At 37.8% G+C, this 22,851-nt stretch overlaps 1 protein-coding gene across 1 annotated transcript in view; it reads right to left on the bottom strand.

Moving 5' to 3' along the window:
- Positions 1-22,851, bottom strand: part of LOC134662689 (tumor necrosis factor receptor superfamily member wengen) — a 32,649-nt gene that overhangs the window by 1,738 nt on the left and 8,060 nt on the right. The window contains exon 3 of the mRNA XM_063518960.1: positions 17,402-17,524. Within this exon, the coding sequence (XP_063375030.1) occupies positions 17,402-17,524 (123 nt within the window). The remainder of the gene's footprint in view (positions 1-17,401; positions 17,525-22,851) is intronic.

Raw genomic sequence — 22,851 nt, 5'->3', positions numbered from 1 at the left:
TTATGATTATTGGAGATTCAATCTTAGTTAAAAATAATAAGGTTAATGTCCCTTTAATAATTCCGGAAAATACAATAACACTCAAATATAATAGCTAGTGATACATATAGCCGAGGGATCTTATTACCTACGAGCAAATTTTTAAACAGAAGTAGTTTTAGTATTCTTAGTTGGTACCTAATTGAGACGTAAAGGTGAAAACCCGACCGACGACCAAATCTTCCAACGCAATTTTCGCACAGCGCGCCGTATATTTTGTTTCCTTCTAATTTCGTGGGTTTACACCCCCTCTTAATATTAAATTAAATAGGTATACCTACAGTTTGCGTAGCGGTTTTAGGAAAATACTTAGGTACATCGTGATGTTTAATATACTTATAATCTCTTGGGGATATTTTTACTTTTAGCTGCTTTTAGCCAAATAAGGTATTACTTACGCACTAAGTTTCATCGCATTTTTTTAAACAACCTCGGATTGTGTTACTTATCTTCATTCATTACAAGATTAGCTTAGTATGAAAGATTTTGTCCTTGTAGAATGTAGCGTTATTGGATTCATTGATGAATATATTGTTGCTATGACGATTATTTTCAATGTCTCGCGCTGAAGAGTTATTGACATGATGGGACGCCCCGCATGCTAAAGAACGACTCCTTAAGGAGTTACAGCATTGGGGCGACTTCCGCGGCCCCAAAAGGAAATTCATTTTACATTCATAACACGACCGAGAAATTGTCAACTCCCCTGTTCTCATGATATTCCATTGTTTATTATGAAATGCAAATACCTATCGCCAAATTGGGTTTGAGTTGCAGTGAATTTTAAGTTAACGGCGCGGCGGTGGTGGGCGAACAAAATATGGAAAAATCTCAATTCTCTTATTTAATAGTTTGAATAGTCATAATACCTACTCGTAGTCGTAACATTGGAACCATTATGGGTTCGCGAAGTCTAGCTCAAAAGACCAATTACTAAGGTAGACCTACTACTGATGTGATGTTGGAATGTTTCTAAATTTCCTCATGGAATAATTTCGGACTTGACATAGGTATTTTTGTAGTATTTCATTTTCCAAATTAAAAAATTCTTTTGTTTCTTCATTTTCCAAGTTGTACACTTTCTTCAACTTGCACATCTCTAGGTGCGTACCTGTTCGTAAAATACCTATACCGATACTTAGTATTTATCCTGCATGCTCTTTATTTTGTAAATCAGATTGCATAGGTAATTCCTGTTTGCGGTCGAATCGATTTACGTCATGCTACTGAGTAGACGTACGGCTAAGAACATCCTATAAATGAATTTTGGCAAGAGTATAAGGTACCTACGGTTCGGTAAACATAATTGACCTTGTTGAACATCCGTCAATATCCACTCGCTATGTTTAAATCATTTCACGCGTCATCGATGTCTGATGCCGGTTTACACGAGCGATATGTAATCGCGTTTCAGTCGAATTGATGGGATCTATTATTGACTCGCTAACATCGCTGGGAGGAAGCTTTTGTACCATTTCCTGGCTTGGAGAGAAATGGGGCCGTCGTGACGCACGTTTTTACCTTTCTGCATCCGCCCGTAATATCAATAGCGTGAGGATTTTTTTTTATGTATCCTTTCAATTAAATCTGTTTCGAATTAGTGCGAGTTAGAAGCTAAATTCCTTTCTTGCATTTTGCCGAATTTAAATGTGAATTCTAGAATTTTAGATCGTAAACATCAGTTGTTTTAAAGCATCGGTGCATGTGGTTAACTTTGTTGTTAATGTCCGCGCTGCATCGTGAGCATATACTTTCTAAATTTAGAGTAACAAGCAACTCATTTAACTGCAAGCTAATTAGCCGTTTGCATTATACCAACCATGTTTACAAAATAGAATGCGCGTTGGCTATTAAAAGATTAGGATTCAGTACCTACTTATTTTAGCTCGTTCGAAATTATTTATTGACTTTCCTTAGTGCAAGTTCACGCTAGGCTTACAGTAAAATATTGTTATTCAACAGTTAGCGCGCGTTACATAGTTCTTACTTAAAATAATATAAATAAAACGCACGCTAACAAACTTCGAAACTCATGTAAACCTACCCTGAAGTGGGTTTCGTGAAAAAACAAATAAGAAAGTAATTATTGTGGACAACAATGGACCGATCCTACAGAGCTCCGGCTAATCGTTATCACGAGTAAACGTGACTGGGGTAGTTACTATAATACTTTTTATAGAGCTATAAGGGCCGCGTCTCCATTGTAAGGGCCGTTGGATGCATAAGTAATAAACAAGGACCTAGTTGATTCCATAGATACTCTCCGTAACTACCTAAAAAGTTACGGAGAGTACTGGTTAATTTGGGCTTCGAATTAGGGTGATATTGCTATCTACAATTCTGCCGTGCTAACAACATACGCAGTAATCGCAGTTGAAAAGTCATGCAATTGTTTATCTTGTTCTCTTTGAATAAGTTCTTTATTTTCATGCAAGTACTGCACTTACTATTAGCAGAGCAGAATTATAGAGGCGAAATAGTCGAAGCGTTCGTTAAATTAAAATATGAGATACTCATTTTTTGGGGGCTTTCAGAACGATTTCAGACGGAAGTTATTTAATTTTCGGTGAAATCTTTCAAGTTTAAGTTTACCTATTTTCTTAAATATCATGATTTCATGATGTTTGCTACTCTCACTTTTTTGAACCTTCAGTTGCATAAAGACGTACACCCTTAATCATTAGCCACTCGTGTTAACGATCCGAACTAACTTGGTAAGAAATTGCACGTATTTCTTATGTACAAAAACTATGCCTATAAGTAATGGTCTCGGACCTCTGGATCGAGTATTCGACTTATTAACAAAACAAACTCGTTCTGGTAGCATGGAAACAGACAGGACAGTACTGGGAAAGCTATAAAAGTATTCTATCCTAGATCGGACGGCGGACCACCATGCATACATCTCACGAGTTGTTTGCGCTGAATAATGCATTTCAAGTTCAACGCTCACTTGTGCGATACACGAGAAACATGTTAGTATGGGAAAGTCAGTTTTAATTTAAATATTATGTTTTGCTTAAACGTGGTTCTCTACGTAGGTATGTATTTTAAAGTGGTTTCAAGGAATTAAGTACGGACGCGTGAAAGTTCAGCAGCCTGTTTGTCTTAGCTATATTTGGAGTCGGAGTTATAGTTAACTCGTTATCAAAAATCGTTGCGACCAGGGGCCTTATTCGACATGCCACTTTTGACGTCGCATGTTGAAGTTCATTTGAATCTGAACAATCATGGGTTGTCGAATAGGTAAAGTGTGTCACCTGTCAGTGAATCTCATGTAAACAAATCATTTCATCGCTAGACTTGGTTGTCTATTGGTATGGCCGCCATGTTTGGATTTATGACATTTAAAAGGGGATTCTATGGCATAGAGTAAACTGCATTTCTATTTTCTATAGTTTTTTGATTCCCCTACTCGACGCAAGATGGAGTTAACAGTCAAATTTCAATCTTGGCGTTATAAAAATAAACCGCAAGAACATGACATGCAGTTGCGTTGGTGTAGATCTATCATGAAAACGAATATATGACAATTGTCCAGAATTAAAAAAAACTTGACAATAAACATACAGCAATACATATACCACTAAATGTCAAAAAGAAAACAGATTTAGTATAATTACTAGGTAACAAATTATATATAAAGTTTAAATTTTAAACCAATCGTCGTGGGTCCTAACCCCGGCTCTTAGCAATGAACTTCTTGTAACTTGTGTGAAAAATATCATTTGATATTACACCAATTACTTTATGGTGAAGTAAAATATCATGAGTCATGAGGAAGACGGAGTAGCCAGTAGCCACAATAAGCTATATTTTTGTCCTCTGGGTTAGATGGCAGTGAAATAGGGAGAGATAGTGAAGAATGCGGCAAAATAAGCATTTATTGTGTTGTTAGTAGTTAGTAGACTAGTTTTTTTTTCTAAAAATGAAAATTGACGCAACAGCAAGCTCATAGCCCCCTATGAGCCAGTCTGTTAGGTGCAGGCTTAAGGGCTAATCCCGGGGGAAGTGGAGCGTCGGCGACTAGCTGGTGCATCTGCTTATTAACCTCTTCTCACTTTTACCTCAGGTCCTTTGATTAATAAATTAAGGTAAAATTCGTAAGAACTAGTGCCTGTGTCATATTCTAAATTGGACGCTATGCCTAATTAGTTGTTATAAATTAAATACAATAATTATTTATTTAATTAAATTTATAACAACGCAACGTGGGGTTATTCATGATAAATTTTAATGGCTTATATAAGACAGCGGTCGTATATTGCCTCAGAAATTTGGATTTTGTCAGTTTGAATGAACAGCAAACTGGAGACATTGAGATTAATTTTAAACTTATTATTTTAGGTGTTCGTAAGAAATAAGGTATTGACAGACATTGACGGAAAATCGCGCAAACCCGGCCAGGTGCGTCGGACCACGCAAAACGGAGGAGGATTCCATACTTACTTCTTCTACCATGTATCCATATGCCAAAATAGCAACAAAAAAGCCGAACAAAAATACCGTTTCTTCGCAGCACTAGATTTCAGTCCTTTTTTTAGAAAAGTAATATGTTTAGGTACATAATATATATATATATATATATATATATTTTGTTATGTGAAACTTATATGTTGTGTTACGAGACTTACGAGTAGGTAACTTTAAACTTTAACAGCCTAACAGATCCCAATAAGGCCTAGTTTACCCTCTGGGTTGGAAGGTCAGATGGCAGTTGCTTTCGGAAAAACTAGTGCCTACGCCAATCCTTGGGATTAATTGTCAAGCGAACAATAGGTTCTCATGATCCGTGGCAAAATCGAGATAACGCGAGGAAGAATAACCTTGTCACAAGAATATTTGGCCAAATATAAATCCTTACTCTCGTGTATTTGACCTACCTACTCGTATTGAGTCGTATTTTGCCACCTAGTAGCCTCGAATTGGTTGTTATATGTGGCTTTCCATAAATTAAGGGTCCTTATGCTTCAATAAGGACGTTTTCATCTGAAGTTACAATAGAAATTGAAAAAGCCACATTTTTTCAAGCTTTTACTTAGTTTCATCTGTCCCGTTGGTTGTCTGTCTGTTCCAATGTGGTTCCAATAAAATCATGCAAATTAAATCCCAACAAAAACATAAATGTGAAATGAGAACCAAGTTCAATATTGAGAATACGTGTCGTTGTTGACTCGCCGACAAAAGAATTGAGATCTATATGGGTGCCAAGTTCTGTGCTGTGTAGAAAATCCTGAAATTATATAGGATTTGTCTTGGCTAGTTTTTAACAACAAACCAAGTTTTTGAAAAACTAACAGAAAAATATATATTACCTATATGCCTATACGTAAAAACTAGCCAAGACAAATCCTTTATAATTTCAGGATTTTCTACACAGCACAGAACTTGGCACCCATATAGATCTCAATTCTTTTGTCGGCGAGTTAACAACGACACATATTCTCAATATTGAACTTGGCTCTCATTTCACATTTATGTTTTTGTTGGGATATTATTACTTTTTGTACAGAAATTACTATAGTATTCATCATGAAAGTAGTTTGCCTAAGCTGAAAAGGAGACCCTCGCTAACGCGCGGTTAATTGTCAAAAAGTTTCAGTTTCACATTTTTTCTTTTGTATACGCCTTATAGTCTACTTTCATTCCAAATATCAAGTTTCTAAGTAATCTAGAAGTGGGTTAGGTTTTTGGTCTATAAGTATTTTTTTTTTCCATCGATATATCAATAATTTCCAGTTTTCAGATTTTTCCCTCTATATGCACCTAATAGTCTACCTTGATGCCAAATATCAAGTTTCTAAGTCATCTAGAAGTGGGTTAGGTTTTTGGTCTATAAGTATTAATTATTTTTTTTCCATCGAAATATCAATAATTTCCAGTTTTCACATTTTTCCTTCTATATGCACCTAATAGTCTACTTTGATGCCAAATATCAAGTTTCTAAGTGATCTAGAAGTGGGTTAGGTTTTTGGTCTATAAGTATTAATTATTATTTTTTTCCATCAAAATATCAATCATTTCCAATTTTCACATTTTTCCTTCTATATACACCTAATAGTCTACCTTGATGCCAAATTTCAAGTTTCTAGGTCACCTGGAAGTGGGTTAGGTTTTTGATCTATATGTCAGTCAGTCACAAAAATGCCGGTTTTTAAAGGTTAATTTATCAATAACTGTTTGAGCTATGTTTATGAAATAGTGTATTTTGAACAAGCTAAGGGACTTGAATACATGTGCCAAATTTCATGTATGTAGGTTAAGTAGGTTTCAAGTTGTGAAGGGGTCAAAAGTAGCTCGAAATGGTTTGTGTAATATTACACACGGTTGCTGCGTCGCCAGTTCCTTTTTCTTTGAACTTGGCTGGACACGCTACCGCGTGTCTAGATTTGACCCACTTCTCGGGTGTTCAATGAAGCTGAAAATTTACATAAGTACATAATATGTAATATGGGTGACAATACAATATTTTTATGGTTACCATCGAGCTGATCTGATGGTGATGATACAGACAGTGGTCTTTTAAGTCTTTTTAACTTTGTGATAAAACAACGCAACTTAATTATATTTGAAAATATTTAAAGAAAAATACAGTCAGAAATTAGAAATTTTGTTATCTAACCTCTCTATCACTCTTGCATATTCGAGCGATAAAGAGGCAAATAGCTGAGTTTCGATTTTCGCACTTCCCGATAGGCCCCTTTGTAAACAAACCGCCTTGATGTGTCTATGTCAAATTATTAATTGTCTGTGAAAACTTGTTAAAAAAAAGTTTAAAACAAAGGCGTAGGCAAAGAGTAGTATAATATGTATATAGCTGGTCAACCAAATCTTGTCAGTAAAAAAAGGCACGAAATTCAAATCTTCCATGGGACGATATCCCTTCGCGCCTACATTTTTCAAAATTGCCGCCTTTTTCTACTGTCAAGATCTGGTTGACCAAGTATACCTATATAGCGCTGGCGGTACACCGAGAAATTCAGTAAAATGCTGCAAATGATGTTAAAGGTATGAAAATCGGTACGATTGATCTGTAGAACATTTGAAACAATTTGACCCGAAGCACCAACAAATAAAAAAAAAACGAGAGGAGTTATGACGTCATCTTTTTTTGTAAGGAATAAAAAAATATTGTTTAAAAACCTATCGTGTTTGGTATTAAACGAAAGGGCTTTCTGAACCGATTCCAAACATATATCGCATCATTACATTTCAGTATTTTTTTTTAATTATAATATAAATAATTTTCAAAACATACCAATTAAGTTTAGGTTTCTCCAGATACAATACGGTAAATTTTTTTTGTAAAATATACCTCTAATCTTATACCTAATATCCTCATATCTAACCCTAATAAAGCAATTTTGAAATTATATACATTTAGGTTTTTTTTTTTATTTTTCAATTTTACATAGTGTGATCTATGAATCTCTCAATTAAATATTTAAAAAGAAAGCATAAAATTAATATATAACGGTTTTTTTCAGAAAGTCGCTTATATCTCGGAATCTATAAGTCGTAGTAAAAATTGTCTATGTAATAATTAAGAAAGAATTAACCGAAAAAACTCACCTTTAACGTCCCCCCTTTCCCGAGTTCTCCACCCCCCACTCATCAGAACTTTTTCTTACTTAAAGCTTAGATATTACCAAAGGAACATGTAATAGTATTTTATGCAACTGTTGTTTAAGAGAGGTCAAAAAAGGCGAGTGGCGTGAGTAACAATAACAACAAACAACAACCGAAAATTGTTAATAAAGACGCCACTAGTATTTTTTGACTCAGTTAAACAACGTTGCATACAATACTTTTGCTACGACCAAGCACTTACTTTGAAATGCAATGAAATAATAATAAAAATGGATGATGATGATTGTTTCATGTCCTAATGTGATAGGTTGTTCAGTGCGTGGGATTCTTAAGGGGAACGAAAATTTTATTATTTTTGCGCTACGACGCACGGTTTAGGAGATACAGCCCTATAAATATTTTTCTTCCTCTTTTTCTTTTTTTTTCTTTTTTTGTGTTTTTTAAATCTTACTTAGGGGTTTCTTAAAGGGGAACGAAAATTTGATTATTTTTGCGCTACGACGCACGGTTTAGGAGATACAGCATTATAAAGTTTTTTTTTTGTGTTTTTTAATCTCTTTTTTGTGTTTTTTTTTTAAATATTAATTAGGGTTTCTTACAGAGGAATGAACATTTTAATATTTTTGCGCTACGACGCACGGTTTAGAAGATACAACCCTATAAAAAAATCTTTATTTTTTTTGTTTTTCGTGTTTTCTAAATATTACTTAAGAGTTTCAAAGGGGAACGAAAATTTGATTATTTTTGTGCTACGACGCACGGTTTAGGAGATACAGCCCTATAAAGATGAAAATAATCGTACCATTAACCAAAACATGTATATGGTTTACTCATCTGTCAGAAATGACAATTAAAATTAGATTGGAAACAATGTATTCCATACAATATTTTTTAAGTGGTGATTACACGAAGTATCGTAAAAGTGCCAAAAAGATACTGCGTGTATGCACAAATATTTTTTTGGGGAATAGACTAAAGACTTGTGTTGATAACTATAAGTTAGGGGTTTAAAGGTGTGTGCACGACCCTTTAAATGACAAATAAAAGTACGGGAGTAGAAAAAGCAAGTTTCAATACTCTTATTTTACCCGAATGACATTATTACTCGTATTGAGTAATTCGGCAGGGCTATTATTAAACTTTGTAAAATTGAAAAATTAAAAAAAAAACCTAAATGTAAATAATTTCAAAATTGCTTTATTAGGGTTACATATGAGGATATTAGGGATAATTTGAGGTATATTTTACAAAAAAAAAATTATGGTATTGTATCTGGAGAAGCCCAAACTTGGTATGTTTTGAAAACTATTTTTATTATAATTTAAACAAAATGACTGAAATGTAACTATGTGATATATTTTTAGCATTGGCTCAGAAAGCCCTTTCGTTTAATACCATACACGATAGGTTTCTAAACATTTTTTTTTATTTCATACAAAAAAAACATGACATAACTCCTCTCGTTTTTTTTTATTTGTTGGCGCTTCGGGTCAAATTGTTTCAAATGTCCTAAAGATCAATCGTACCGATTTTCAGACCTTTAACACCATTTGCAGCATTTTACTGATTTTCGCGGTGTACCGCCAGCGCTAGAAGTGGGCAGCAAAGAGTCGTATAATATATAGGACAGTCGGCAGTCAACGTTTGTTCCTAATAAATATAACATTGATGAATCAAGGCGGTTTGTTTAAAGAGGGCCTGCCGCGAAACCAATTTCGTTATCTGCCACCATTAAATTTCGCTCGTATATGCAAGAGTGATAGAGAGGCAGATAACGAAATTTCCCCCACCCCCCTTTGGATGGTTCTTGTTTGAGTTATAATGTCACTGTATTGAGGACTCAACCTTTCCATTTTTAAAGTGTTTTTATATCGACATGACACTGGCTACTAATGCCAAAAAAGAAAAAAAAACGCTGTCATAGTAACGAAAATAATAAACACGTCAATCGAAATAAACAACGTAATATCCAAGAAAAATTTGCAAAATAGTATATGATAAATATGTAAAACATCATTAATTATCGAATTAAGATTACATACAACTTTGTGTAAAAAAAATTGAGGCAATTATACAGCCCGATTATACGGGTTACATTTTGAAAAAGATGATTATCTTGGAAAGAAGAGTAAATATATATAGGTGAACATAATGGTGAACAAAGGTATAGTAAAATAGGTAGGGACATAATTCAGGGTTTGCTTGTCTGGTCCACGCATGCTGTACCTATCACGACCACGGCACGGTCGTCTCCTGCTAACTTTTCGCTATAATAGTAAAATCATAGGTCTAATACCTATGATTTTAATATTATAGCGAACAATATTTCATGTTCATGATCTCGAATTTAAGACTTTAGCTTAGATTTATGGCGTGCGGCCTAGCGCGCGTTGCCTCTATGAGGAGCTGTCAAAGCGCTTTATATCTGTATGCTTTTGATGATGCGGATCAGCATTCTTATCCAGCGGGGCAAGCGGCCAGCCTGCAGAAGGGCACCCTACCGCACTTGGTAGGTCACTACACTCACTACCAGGATTTAGGGCTAATAATTTATTTATAAGTTTTTAATACCTTTAAACGAGCAATTCTTGTATATTTATTTATTTATGTATTTATATATTTCGGGAATCTCGGGAACGGCTCTAAACGGATTTAGATGAAATTTGCTATATGGAGGTTTACGGGGGCGCAAAATCGATCTAGCTAGGTTTTATCTCTGGGAAAACGCGCATTTTTGGGTTATTATATGTTTCCAGAGCAAAACTCGGTCTCCCAGACATTAAGTTTTTAATTTAAGTGTTTTTATCATGTTTCATATTTAAACTTACAGATGTGAATCACCAGCAGAGTTTTTGGAGAGGTGTGGTTTTCTTATTTCCTGTTACCAACCTGAAACACCATACCTACCTAAATATCAGAAAATAATAAAGTGAAGAAAATTAAATAAAGTTGAATGCTTAAAAACTTTAATGTTTTATTAAAATTAAACGAAAAAAAATGTGTAAACTGAAATAGATCAAATTTTTTTATTTGTAGTTGAATAACATATATGTATTTAATCTCCTTTAATTAAAAATCATCTCTGAGTAGATACATATTAAACAATAGGTACTTTTAGGTCTTGGTAGTAATGTTAGGTCTTATGACCTACTGTATTTGACTATATTACTTACCAAGACCGGAGCCTGACCTGTCAGTCACCAATTATTTTGATGCTCTTTGTAGGTAGCATCAAAATAGTTGGTGACTGACAAAGTTACCAAGTTACTAAGGTAGTAGGTACCTATATAGTAGGTAGCAGTAGCGCAATATTTAGTCAAAATATTTTGACTAATTTAGATTATTTTTATGCCAAAAAAGTAATACAAGCTATTCATGTTCCACTTAGTAATAAAATACGGACTTTTCTGAATATGTGGTTTACGAAATGTGTTAAGGTACAACTTGTGGTTTATTAACGTGGTTTAGAAATAGGCAGCTTGAGTTGAGAGAGGTGATGAGTAAATTGTTTCATTTTTTACAATTTTGAGCGTTTATAGGAGAATGTGTGGAGCAAGCATTATTTGACGTGTAGGTGTGGGTTCAACAAAAAGATCGCTTGTCAATAAGGCATTCTTGCTGTTAAAATTCAATTATTAATAGCCTTTATCGACCATCAGCAATGTAGTCCCTTTTTGATTGATGGAAATTGTCACGTAAGTTCCACTACTCGCCGCCGCATCGCCTACAGCGCATTCGTTAGTCTATCGCTCACAAGATGTCATTAATTCATGTAAACTTACGTACTGAAAAAAAAAGTTTTACTCTTTGCTATAAATTACCCTTTCGCACGTCAAAAACTCCAAGATGGAGCCGAAGGTCATAGAGAAAAAAGTCTACATTTGGAATCATTACTTGTCAAAATTTGACATTAGCAATCCACAGTTAGGTGACAACCAAACCAAACCATTATAAACCTTAAAGTAATAATAAAACAAAGTTGTTTTTTGTTAAATTATTGTTTGTACCAAATGAACTTCAGCACTTGATGAACTTCAAATGAACTTCAACAGTTGAATTTCAAATGACGCGAAATTTGACAGTTGCACATGTCGAATAGGGGCCCAGGAAGTGCGCTCCCGGCGGCGCGAGTGAAGCCCTCAGGGGCGGAAGCAGAGGCGGGCGCGGACGGGCCGGCATTACAAATGACCCTCTTACGGCACGTGTGCTAGGGCCCGCAGCCCCCACAGGGCCGGTTACCTGCCGCTGGCAACAGCGACACTCAAAATATATAAAGAAGTGTTGTTACAATATATTTTTTATATTACATAATTAAATTAATGAAATATGTTTGAGCACTCTGTATACCACACCGTTACACCCTCAATACCTACGCTGCGCTAATGTCCTACACACTGCAGGATGCGTGTAGTTAGTTAAAAGTAAAACTGCTCGAGTGCTTAGCCAACATGCCAATAGTTACCGCTCCGTAGCGTAGCATAGTTATCTCTCCCTATCACTCTTATGGAAGAGTAGGTCTTATGGAAAGAAACTCCACTGTCACAGTCGCACTAATATGGTTAGTGCGACAGACAGTGGAGTTTCGTTCGCTACGCAGGGTAAACGATTTGCATATTGGCTACGCACCCAGCTCAGCTCACACTAATTAATACGGTCAGTAACATTGCCATCCCCTGGGGCATACTTTAGAGGACGAGGGCTAGACTTTTAAGGCTTGGCCAGACACAGAGCGCGACGCAGCGACGCGTCCGCGCCGCGCGACCGCGGCACATGCTAACAGGTTACCGACGTCAAACAGACTGCGTCCCGCCGGAATCACGCCCCGCTTCTGTCGCGCCCCGCGCCGCGCGGCCCCTTGCGTCCGCGCAGCGCTGCGCCGCGCGGACGCGGCGGGACGCGGCGGGCCGCCGCGTTGCGCTGGCTGGGTCACATCAGTCGGATCGGACGTTAGGCAGCGAGCGGTGGCACGCGGCCGCGCCGCGTTCGCGCGCGCTATGAGGGCGTGTTGAGAGCGCGGTCCGCGCGCGCCCTGTTTGAACACTTTGAACAGTCATCGCGTCGGCATCACGCGGCGCTTCGTCGCGCCAAGTCGCGCCCTGTGTCTGGCCAAGCCTTTATTCCACGGTTAGCGCGTTTAATTGATTATTAGGTAGGCTAGTTTACCCCATGATTTTCGGTAGGTATTTAATTGTTAGTCTTGGTGCATGCTTGGTGCCCGTTATGTATCGCTTGTATGTGCTAATAGACTATACTCTCTATAGCGAAGAATACGTATGAAAGCGACCGTTGCGTGCTGTGGTTGCGTGTGACACAATTCCAATGTTTCGACAGCACCATTAAAATGTAACCGTCGTAATCAAATGGCGTCGTGTAACATACACGACTCGTGTTGGTATTCCATGGGCTCGCCTGTTAGTCGCAACCAGAGCATCAAGCCGGCCTCAGATAAACGTTTGAGATCGGAATGACAATAAGGCAGAGCATATGAGTAATACCCAATAATGATAACTAGTGGCTCTGTAGTAGACCTCGCGAACCCCTATGGCATTGGCACCGCCATTTTTTAAAAACTGGATCGTCAAGAAATCCCAAGTGGAGATTTTTTGTACCTAGTTAAATACTCGAACGTGTCAGAAACTATAACGAAATCCTCAATCTACTTACCTAACGAATTTTTTAACTGCCTACCAATACCAACCCTCCACCATTAATTATCATCTATCGAACCTGTTCACAAAATTTACGAATACCTATCTATCGGTTGTGAAATACGAAAAACAAACCGAAACAAAATGCGAAATCGAAGTGAAATGTGAGGATCGTAGAGGAGAACAGAGGGCTATAACCGCGAAAATCGAAATTCGCAAATTGCTGGCATCTTTCTTTATCACACTAATCACGCCTTCATTGGAGTAAATGAGAAAGATCCCCGCAATTAGCGAATTTCGGTTTTCACGGTAATAAGCCCTCAGGTCATACGAAAGCATTTGTTGCCGAAGATGAAACAGAGATGTTTCGCGCTCGGTCGGTCAAGTACATTTGAAAATATTGTTAGAAAATGGTTAGAAGATATTTTCACGCTCTGAAAATAGTGATCTTTTGCAGCATCCAGCAGTTATCATCTATTCTATCTAATAGACTGCAGTACGCTTGGCTTGATTTTATATATATGTCGTAGTCAGATCGTATAATCCGCCGTATTACATTACGGCTAGCCGTTTTCAAAAACAGGGGCGTTTTGAAATGTGGTAGGTTAGGTTCGTTAGGTAGCTTCAGATGCCCGAAGGGTAAACCGCCCAGAAGTCTATTTAAGCTGTGAAGGAACTGTTTTGGAAAAGAAACACATGTAGTGCGGTGGGACCATGGTAAAAATAAATTAAATTGCAAACATTGTCAACCTCCGGTTACGTAGGCGACCGAAAGAACAGAGGGCCTACCGCGAACCACGTTCGACGTGTTGGCTCTCTGTCGCACTTGTAAATTCGTACGTAAGTGTGACAGGGAGGCAACACGTCGAACGTGGTTCGCGGTAGGCCCTCTGGTCACTCTACAATCTAAATAGTAGTACGATGCGGCTAAACGTAGGCCGCCTTATTCGCGGGGCTCCGTCTAGTTGCGAAAGAAATGTTTTTTGAAAAGAAACAGTCCGACGAACTCCAGATTTGATGGACACCCCAGCGTTTTTAGGGTTCCGTAGCCAAATGGCAAAAAACGGAACCCTTATAGATTCGTCATGTCTGTCCGTCTGTCTGTCCGTCCGTATGTCACAGCCACTTTTCTCCGAAACTATAAGAACTATACTGTTGAAACTTGGTAAGTAGATGTATTCTGTGAACCGCATTAAGATTTTCACACAAAAATAGAAAAAAAACAATAAATTTTTGGGGTTCCCCATACTTCGAACTGAAACTCAAATTTTTTTTTTTTTCATCAAACCCATACGTGTGGGGTATCTATGGATAGGTCTTCAAAAATGATATTGAGGTTTCTAATATCATTTTTTTCTAAACTGAATAGTTTGCGCGAGAGACACTTCCAAAGTGGTAAAATGTGTGTCCCCCCCCCCCCCCCCTAACTTCTAAAATAAGAGAATGATAAAACTAAAAAAAATATATGATGTACATTACCATGTAAACTTCCACCGAAAATTGGTTTGAACGAGATCTAGCAAGTAGTTTTTTTTTAATACGTCATAAATCGCCTAAATACGGAACCCTTCATGGGCGAGTCCGACTCGCACTTGGCCGCTTTTTTTTCATAGTTTGTTGTTGTTATGTCAGGCAGCGCCACGAATATTAAAAAGAAGGGTTCCGTATTTAGGGGATTTATGACGTATTAAAAAAAACTACTTATTTACTAGATTTCGTTCAAACCAATTTTCGGTGGAAGTTTGTATGGTAATGTACATCATATATATTTTTTTATTTTATCATTCTCTTATTTTAGAAGTTACAGGGGGGGGGGGGACACATTTTACCACTTTGGAAGTGTCTCTCGCGCCAACTATTCAGTTTAGAAAAAAATTATATTAGAAACCTCAATATCATTTTTGAACCCCACACAATACCCCACACGTATGGGTTTGATGAAATATTTTTTTTTTAGTTTCAGTTCTAAGTATGGGGAACCCCCAAAATTTATTGTTTGTTTTTCTATTTTTGTGTGAAAATCTTAATGCGGTTCACAGAATACATCTACTTACCAAGTTTCAACAGTATAGTTCTTATAGTTTCGGAAAAAGTAGCTGTGACATACGGACGGACAGACAGACAGACATGACGAATCCATAAGGGTTCCGTTTTTTGCCATTTGGCTACGGAACCCTAAAAAGGGAACTAAAAACTGTCAAAGCGGCGGCTAATGACTCGCTGTATTACATTACAGCTAGCCGTGTTGAAGAACGTATGGCGCCGAATACATTCCGGCGGATTCTCATTCAGCCGCATTCAATCCGGCTAATCGTTAAACCGCCGCATTTCAAAACGCCGCTGTTTCTGAAAACGGCTAGCCGTAATGTAATACGGCGGATTATACGATCCGACTGCGACATATACATACAGTGGAATCCGTTTATTATGACTCCGCCTATACTGACCAACCGCTTACTATGACGTAATTACTGTTGCGAAGTTTGGTTTTCATATACAATTCTTAGTGACAAAGTCGGATAAGATATGACTTCGCTTATAGTGACAAACCGCTTACTATGACCTATACTTAAACTTAAATCCTATTTTCATGAAATTATGCCGGTTATAAATACTGACACGTTCGCTGGTTTTCGTGGCCGTCATCACGTCTTTCCCTGCGAGGACGTATAGTGCGTTCATGGCATGTAAGTTGTTTTAGGTTTGATTCTCAGTGACAAGTTGATAATAGGATTAGAGATTAATTCGAAAAAATTACCAAAAATAAAAAGTTAATCCACAATGCTTTATATGACGTGTTTGCCAGTTCCCTTCGATGTCATTATAAGCGGATTCTACTGTATATGCATACGTGAAATGTATGACCTCCGTTCTGAAACGTCTCAAAATAAATAAAAACTGTAGCGGCGCCAGACGAGCGAGAAGAGCACCCACGCAAGACAGTATTTTAAACTTGACTGGCATGACGCCAGCGAGGATTCTACTCGGCTTGCGTATGGAAGTTATATGGCCGCGCAAAACATAAACATTCCTCTTTTGGGTAAGCTTCGTAAAATTTAAGAAGTGCCTTAGCGAAATGTACAAAATAAAAGTATCACTTTAAAGCAGCGGTCGGCAACCTTTTAGCAGCCAAGGGCCACATGGTAGCATAGCAGCCAAGGGCCAGTAGTTAACGATGTTGACGCGGGCCGCACTTTGTTAATATTTATGACTAGACTAGACTTTGGGCCCGATTCGGATTTTGAAATAGACATCTATAAGATATCTTTTAGTCATCACCAAGATACGATAACGATATGTTTAAGATCTAACCTGTCAAATTTGACATTTGCGCGATTCTGGAGATACTCTTGAACGATTTCCACAAGATATGGCTTAGAGATCTAATTCACATCTATTAGATATCTAACTCCATCTAACGTACAAGTGACATTGGTTGCCCGAATTGCGCTGCAAAAGAGAACTAGTTGAAATCTAAACGATAACGTATCTAGAATAGATCTAGTACGTGTCGTCTCTTGTGAATATCTTGAAGTTCGAATACGGCAGATTGTCGTTTGTCAATATTACATACAAAATAGCCAGGGAGGCTCGCGGGCCACAAGTGACAGGTTCAGGCCGCGGGTTGCCGACCGCTGCTTTAAAGGATCCCAATTGCGGCGTAGCTAAAAAATGAGTTTTAGTAATAAAGAATATCCTAAATATATCTAATCAACTATTTTGTAATTAAGGGTTTTAAAAGATGATTTTAAAAATACATGCAGCTTATCTGTTGACAATGTAATTTGATTTTTTTTAAAGCCGTAAGGTTTAAAGGGAAATGTTTTTTTGTGTGAAGTGCATGAAGACTGTTCCGATTCCGATCGTGCCGGATAATAGGTATGAAGGGGGTAATAATAGATAGTAAGAATAGAAGGGGAGGCATTGATAATAGAGGTATAAGGATAGAGAAGGGTTTATTACCTAGATCTATCCTTTTGCGAAATTTCTGCTATTATTCTTCTAAGAGCTTTCTCTGTCCGTCTCAGCAAAAAGAGTCCGGCGAAAGGATATAAATACGTAAATAACGTGGCATAATTAACCCCTAGTCTTAAATCTTAATAGAACTGAATGTTACCACTTACCAAGTAGAGCGTCCTTCCCAACGTGAATGTTGCAGTAGATGTGGTGGTCCGTGGGCGCGACTGGTTCGACCGCCGCGTCCCCTGCCTCCATTAGCCTCAGCTTAGCGGAAAACTCCTGCATATCTGTAACATTATAGAATCGTGTTACACGGTCAGTTTATATACCTGAATAACCTGGATCGATCGATCGATCAACGAATATTTTAAAATATCAGCAGGAATATAATTATATATAGGTACCTATAAACGAACAGAGAGGGCTCATTTAGACGGCGCGCGAACCCGTATACGATTTTAATTACATAGCGGACCATCAAGTTACATGAATTCAGCCGACCGATCAAATACCGCAATTTTTTTTGAAAGACTAAATTTTAATTGAAAGACAACTCACTAAAATCCATAGTAGGATGATAGTAGGTACATATTGTAAGGCCCGAGATACACTTGTAAGTTTTACTTAAGTAATTAGGGACAAAGCTATTTGTTAGAGTGAGATAACCATATTCATCTCTCATTCTGTAGTATAGCTGTGTCCCTACTTATTACGCAAGTAAAACTTACAAGTGTATCTTGGGCCTAACATAACTGGATCGTTCTACCTTCTAATTTTGGATTTAGCGCTCATAGGAAAATGCAATCAAACTAAAAAAAAACTGTTAGCTATTGTTACTCGGGCGGTCGCGGCCGCAGCGGGTCGAAATTAGTAGCGCACATGTTCAAACAAACGCGCATTGTTTACGTGGCTTTCGCCGCGTATTCCATGGCCCTGAATACCCATTGCGAGCTTTCGCCTCAAGCAGACTAGTATAAACGTGGCTTTGAGGTCCGTATAGTTTGTAATCAAACAACATGCGTGGGTAATCAGAGAGTGCACACTACACTGGTCCACCTCTGTGTGTTTACAATGGGGTTGGTTACTGTCAAAGGTTTGCATGGCGCCATTATAGCTTGCCCCTTTTTTCTATGAGATTTGGCTGGGCTGGCATCCAGGGCATTAAAAAAACAAAAATTTGACACAGTTCTAGGGATTGACAGGGCAAGCTATGATGGCGCCATCTGCTGAATACTTCGACCGGCCAATTAACCCCATTCAGCCTGCGTTTTTAATATTAGCCCCCGTAGGTACCCTATTGCCTTACTTCAGGCAAACAGTGGCTCTGAAGTTCCGCCCGAGCATGAGAACCGTAACAAACGCGCAGCCACTGTAACTCAAACTTGTAATCTGGTTCATTGGAGTCGGTAGGCGGCAAGCGTAGTGAACCCCGCACCGTGGCGTCTGTGGACTAGATTTATGACTTCGCTTTCGGAACGCGATGAAATTAATGTTTAAACTTCCACCATAGGTGGTGTTGCTTGTATCTTTCAACGCTTTTCTGGCAGTTCAATGAGTTTAGATAGGTATGTACATAAGTTATAACATAACCTACCTACAGCTTGGCAAAAAAGAGTTCCGTATTTAGGGGATTTAAGACGTATTAAAAAAAACTACTTACTAGATCTCGTTCAAACCAATTTTCGGTGGAAGTTTGTATGGTAATGTACAACATATATTTTTTTTAGTTTTATCATTCTCTTATTTTAGAAGGTACAGGGGGGGGGGGGTACACACATTTTACCACTTTGTGTGTACCCCCCCCCCCTCTCTCTCTCTGTGTCTCTAGCGCAAACTGTTCAGTTAAGAAAAACCTTAATATCAGTTTTGAAGACCTATCCATAGATACCCCACACGTATGGGTTTGATGAAAAAAAATTTTTTAAGAGTTTTAGTTCTAAGTATGGGGAACCCCCAAAATTTATTGTTTTTTTTTCTATTTTTGTGTGAAAATCTTAATGCGGTTCACAGAATACATCTACTTACCAAGTTTTAACAGTATAGTTCTTATAGTTTCGGAAAAAAGTGGCTGTGACATACTCGGACAGACGGACGGACAGACAGACAGACATGACGAATCCATAAGGGTTCCGTTTTTTGCCATTTGGCTACGGAACCCTAAAAATTGCAACACTGTAGTGTCGTCCCTTTCAAATAAATTTATATAGGAAAACGGGACGACATGGGGACGACTACAGTGTTGCCACTTTTTAACCGATTTCCAAATCTAAAAGGAGGAGGTTATCAATTCGGTTGTATGTTTTTTTTATTTTTTTTTTATTTTTTTTATTTTTTTTTATGTTTGTTACTCCATATCTCCGTCATTACTGGACCGATTTTGAAAATTTTTTTTTTGATTGTATGTATATGCATTCACATTGGTCTCGTTTTTGTCAAAACCCAGTTCTGATGATGGGATCCATGAGGAATCGAGGGAACTCCTCAAATCTTAAAGGCATACATATAGTGATTTTTGTGTTTTTATCAACAAATCAAGCATATACATTTAAAAAAGTGACATTTGATGAAGTGGAACTGCTGATGATGATCAGAACGGAACTCTTCAACGACGCATAGTACACGCTGTACACGTTTGACGATTTGTCCTCTTCGTTATGTTTGTTAAGCAAGTTAAGTTTTTAAGCCACATTTTTGTCAAGCTCGAATTCTGATGATGGGATCCATGAGGAATCGAGGGAACTCCTCAAATCTTAAAGGCATGCATATAGAGATTTTTGTATTTTCATCAAAAAATTAAGCATTTTCATTAAAAACTGTCGCATTAGATGCAGTGGAACTGCTGATGATGATCAGAACAGAACTCTTCAACGACGCACATAGTACACGTTTGACGATTTGTCCTCTTCGTTATGTTTGTTAAGCAAGTTAAGTTTTTAAGCCACATTTTTGTCAAGCTCGAGTTCTGATGATGGGATCCATGAGGAATCGAGGGAACTCCTCAAATCTTAAAGGCATGCATATAGAGATTTTTGTATTTTCATCAAAAATTTAAGCATTTTCATTAAAAACTGTCGCATTTGATGCAGTGGAACTGCTGATGATGATCATAACGGAACTCTTCAACGACGCATAGCTCGCATTTGGCGATTTGTCCTTTTCGTTATGTTTGTTAAGCAAGTTAGGTTTTTAGGCACATTTATGTCAATCTCAAGTCCTGAACATGGGATCCATGAGGAATCGAGGGAACTCCTCAAATCTTAAAGGCATACGTATAGAATTTTATATATTTTCATCAGAAAATCAAGCATTTACATTACAAACTGTGGCATTTGATGAAGCGGAACTGCTGATGATGATCAGAACAGAACTCTTCAACGACGCATAGTACACGTTTTGTGATTCTGAATTTCGATTTTGACTTGGACTGGGCCCCGGACTCCGGACTCGGACCCGTACTCGGACTCGGACCCGTACTCGGACTCGGACCCGTACTCGGACCTTGATCCGGAAAACCACTATGATACCTAAACTAAACAAACCACTATGATTACCATAAAATGTATACATATTACCAAATAAAGTATAAGCGCCGTTAAGTGGGTCCAGGCTAGTAGTTAGAGAAGTCGGTTTTTTTCTATTAAAGATTATTAATTTCTACTCTTTTTTGCCAGGCTGTACTGTACTGTCTACATTTACCTAAATTCACTTCCAATCAACTATTACCTAGCAAAATAATTAGGTACTACGAGTTTAACTATAGGTATGTTACCAAACGTAAAGAAATATGGAATGTAAACAATAGGTTGTAAATGCTTAGGTGGTCTGCACGAGTGACACTCATAGACAAAGTGCCGAACCATTACATAAGAGGTTCGTTCAAAATAGGACGCATACAAGGACAAGCTAACGGAAACACGACTCCGAGGGTACGGTCATGTCATGAGAAGGCCGGAGGACCACATGACTAGAAAGGTGCTAGAGTGTACAAAAGGACCGAAAAAGAGTGGACGACCCCGACTTACATGGATGTCCGTAGTTACGAAAGACCTAGAGAATAAGAATATAGACCGAACGACGACCCGGGACAGATATAACTGGAGAAAATTGATTAGGAGAGCCGACCCCAAAATGGGATAAGGCCGGAAGAAGAAGAAGGTACGGATTTTTTGGCGATTTTCGTAATTTTTGGTGCAAAGCAGAAATAGTTACTTTTCCTATAGGTACCTATATCGTACTACTCTTTGGATCTTACATTCGGGCACATCAGTCGTAGTACCTATTTCATGTAGTACTACTTATTAAGTTTGTTTTTGGTTTTTTGACAGTTCGTTTTGCGATTTTTAGTAGGTGTGAGTATTTTATTTACCTTATAGTTGACCGCTCAACAGCCAATATCTGGGGGAGACCGAGCTTTGCTGAACTTGAACATATAAAAACTCCAAAATGCGCGTTTTCCCAGAGATAAGACCTAGCTAGATCGTTTTTGAAATGAGACAGTCCTACATACCTAGTACAGTATACCTACTTTTAAAGGTCTTATCAGATTCTCAGTACTGCAGGCGTGTCCTTTTCAAAAGATAACATCGTGTAGCACGATTTGTTGGTATTCCACGCTCACCGTCAGTTTGGATAATAATAAGGCAAGACGCGGAGGTCGCGTGATCATCGTCCTGAATAAATAAAACTTGAGAAGGCCGTATTCACAACGCTTACCTGCTGCACCGCCTCAGTATCTACGACGGCGTATTGTTACGGACCCGGGGGTCAAATTAAACTGGAATGACGGTAGAAATGTTGGGAATAACGGAAAAAGTCCGCTACGTGACAACTTGAAAAAAGTCTTGTTTGTATTTGTAGTTTAAATACTTAGGTAGGTACTTTCATTTATTTATTGGCACAGTCAGGCGTGTCTCACTCCGCGATTTCGTCGCTTTGCTACAGGTAGCTAAAAGTACATCCGTTCGGCTCCAATTTTGGGGAAAGCCATAAGCCGCGCTGTGCTGATCGTAACAGATGTGTTTTGTTAGAGAGTGAGTCTTCTGTACTTAGTACTATTATTTATTCTGTGGCACAGTTAACTAACTGTGCTATATAAATACGTGTGTGTGCATCAGATCAAAGAGTAAAGTAAGTATATAGGTAAAGAGAGCCCTCTTGAAGCATTTTATGGAAACTCGTTTGAAAGAGCCATCTCTGAACCTCCGCCGATACTAAGTATGTTTGTGTGCGTGCACAACTACATATGCATCCATACGTGTACTTTCGTTCCACATAATATTAGGTCTACTCGGGCGGTTTACAAGTCCATTTTTTGTTTGGTTTCTTGTAACAAAAACCTTTAATTATTTACAAGAAATCAAACAACAAATGTACTTGTAAACCGCCCAAGTAGACCTAACATTATGTGGAAAAGGTTAATGTTATCAATAATGGAATAAAGAAAAAAACAGAATATTAAATTCAATATGTTTATTGCATACATGTTTTACATCACATTATCGCTAGGAAAGTACAATTTTAGGTAAACAATAGAAAAGAAAGCGAGTGTGGTGAAAAAGCATTCACACACAAGAAAATACATGATTAAGAAAATATGATTAATTTACTACGCACA

This window comes from Cydia amplana, chromosome 3 (assembly GCF_948474715.1).
Source record: "Cydia amplana chromosome 3, ilCydAmpl1.1, whole genome shotgun sequence".
Taxonomy (NCBI): domain Eukaryota; kingdom Metazoa; phylum Arthropoda; class Insecta; order Lepidoptera; family Tortricidae; genus Cydia; species Cydia amplana.
Note: the sequence above shows the minus strand (reverse complement) of the source record. Positions and strands in the feature narration are given on the sequence as shown.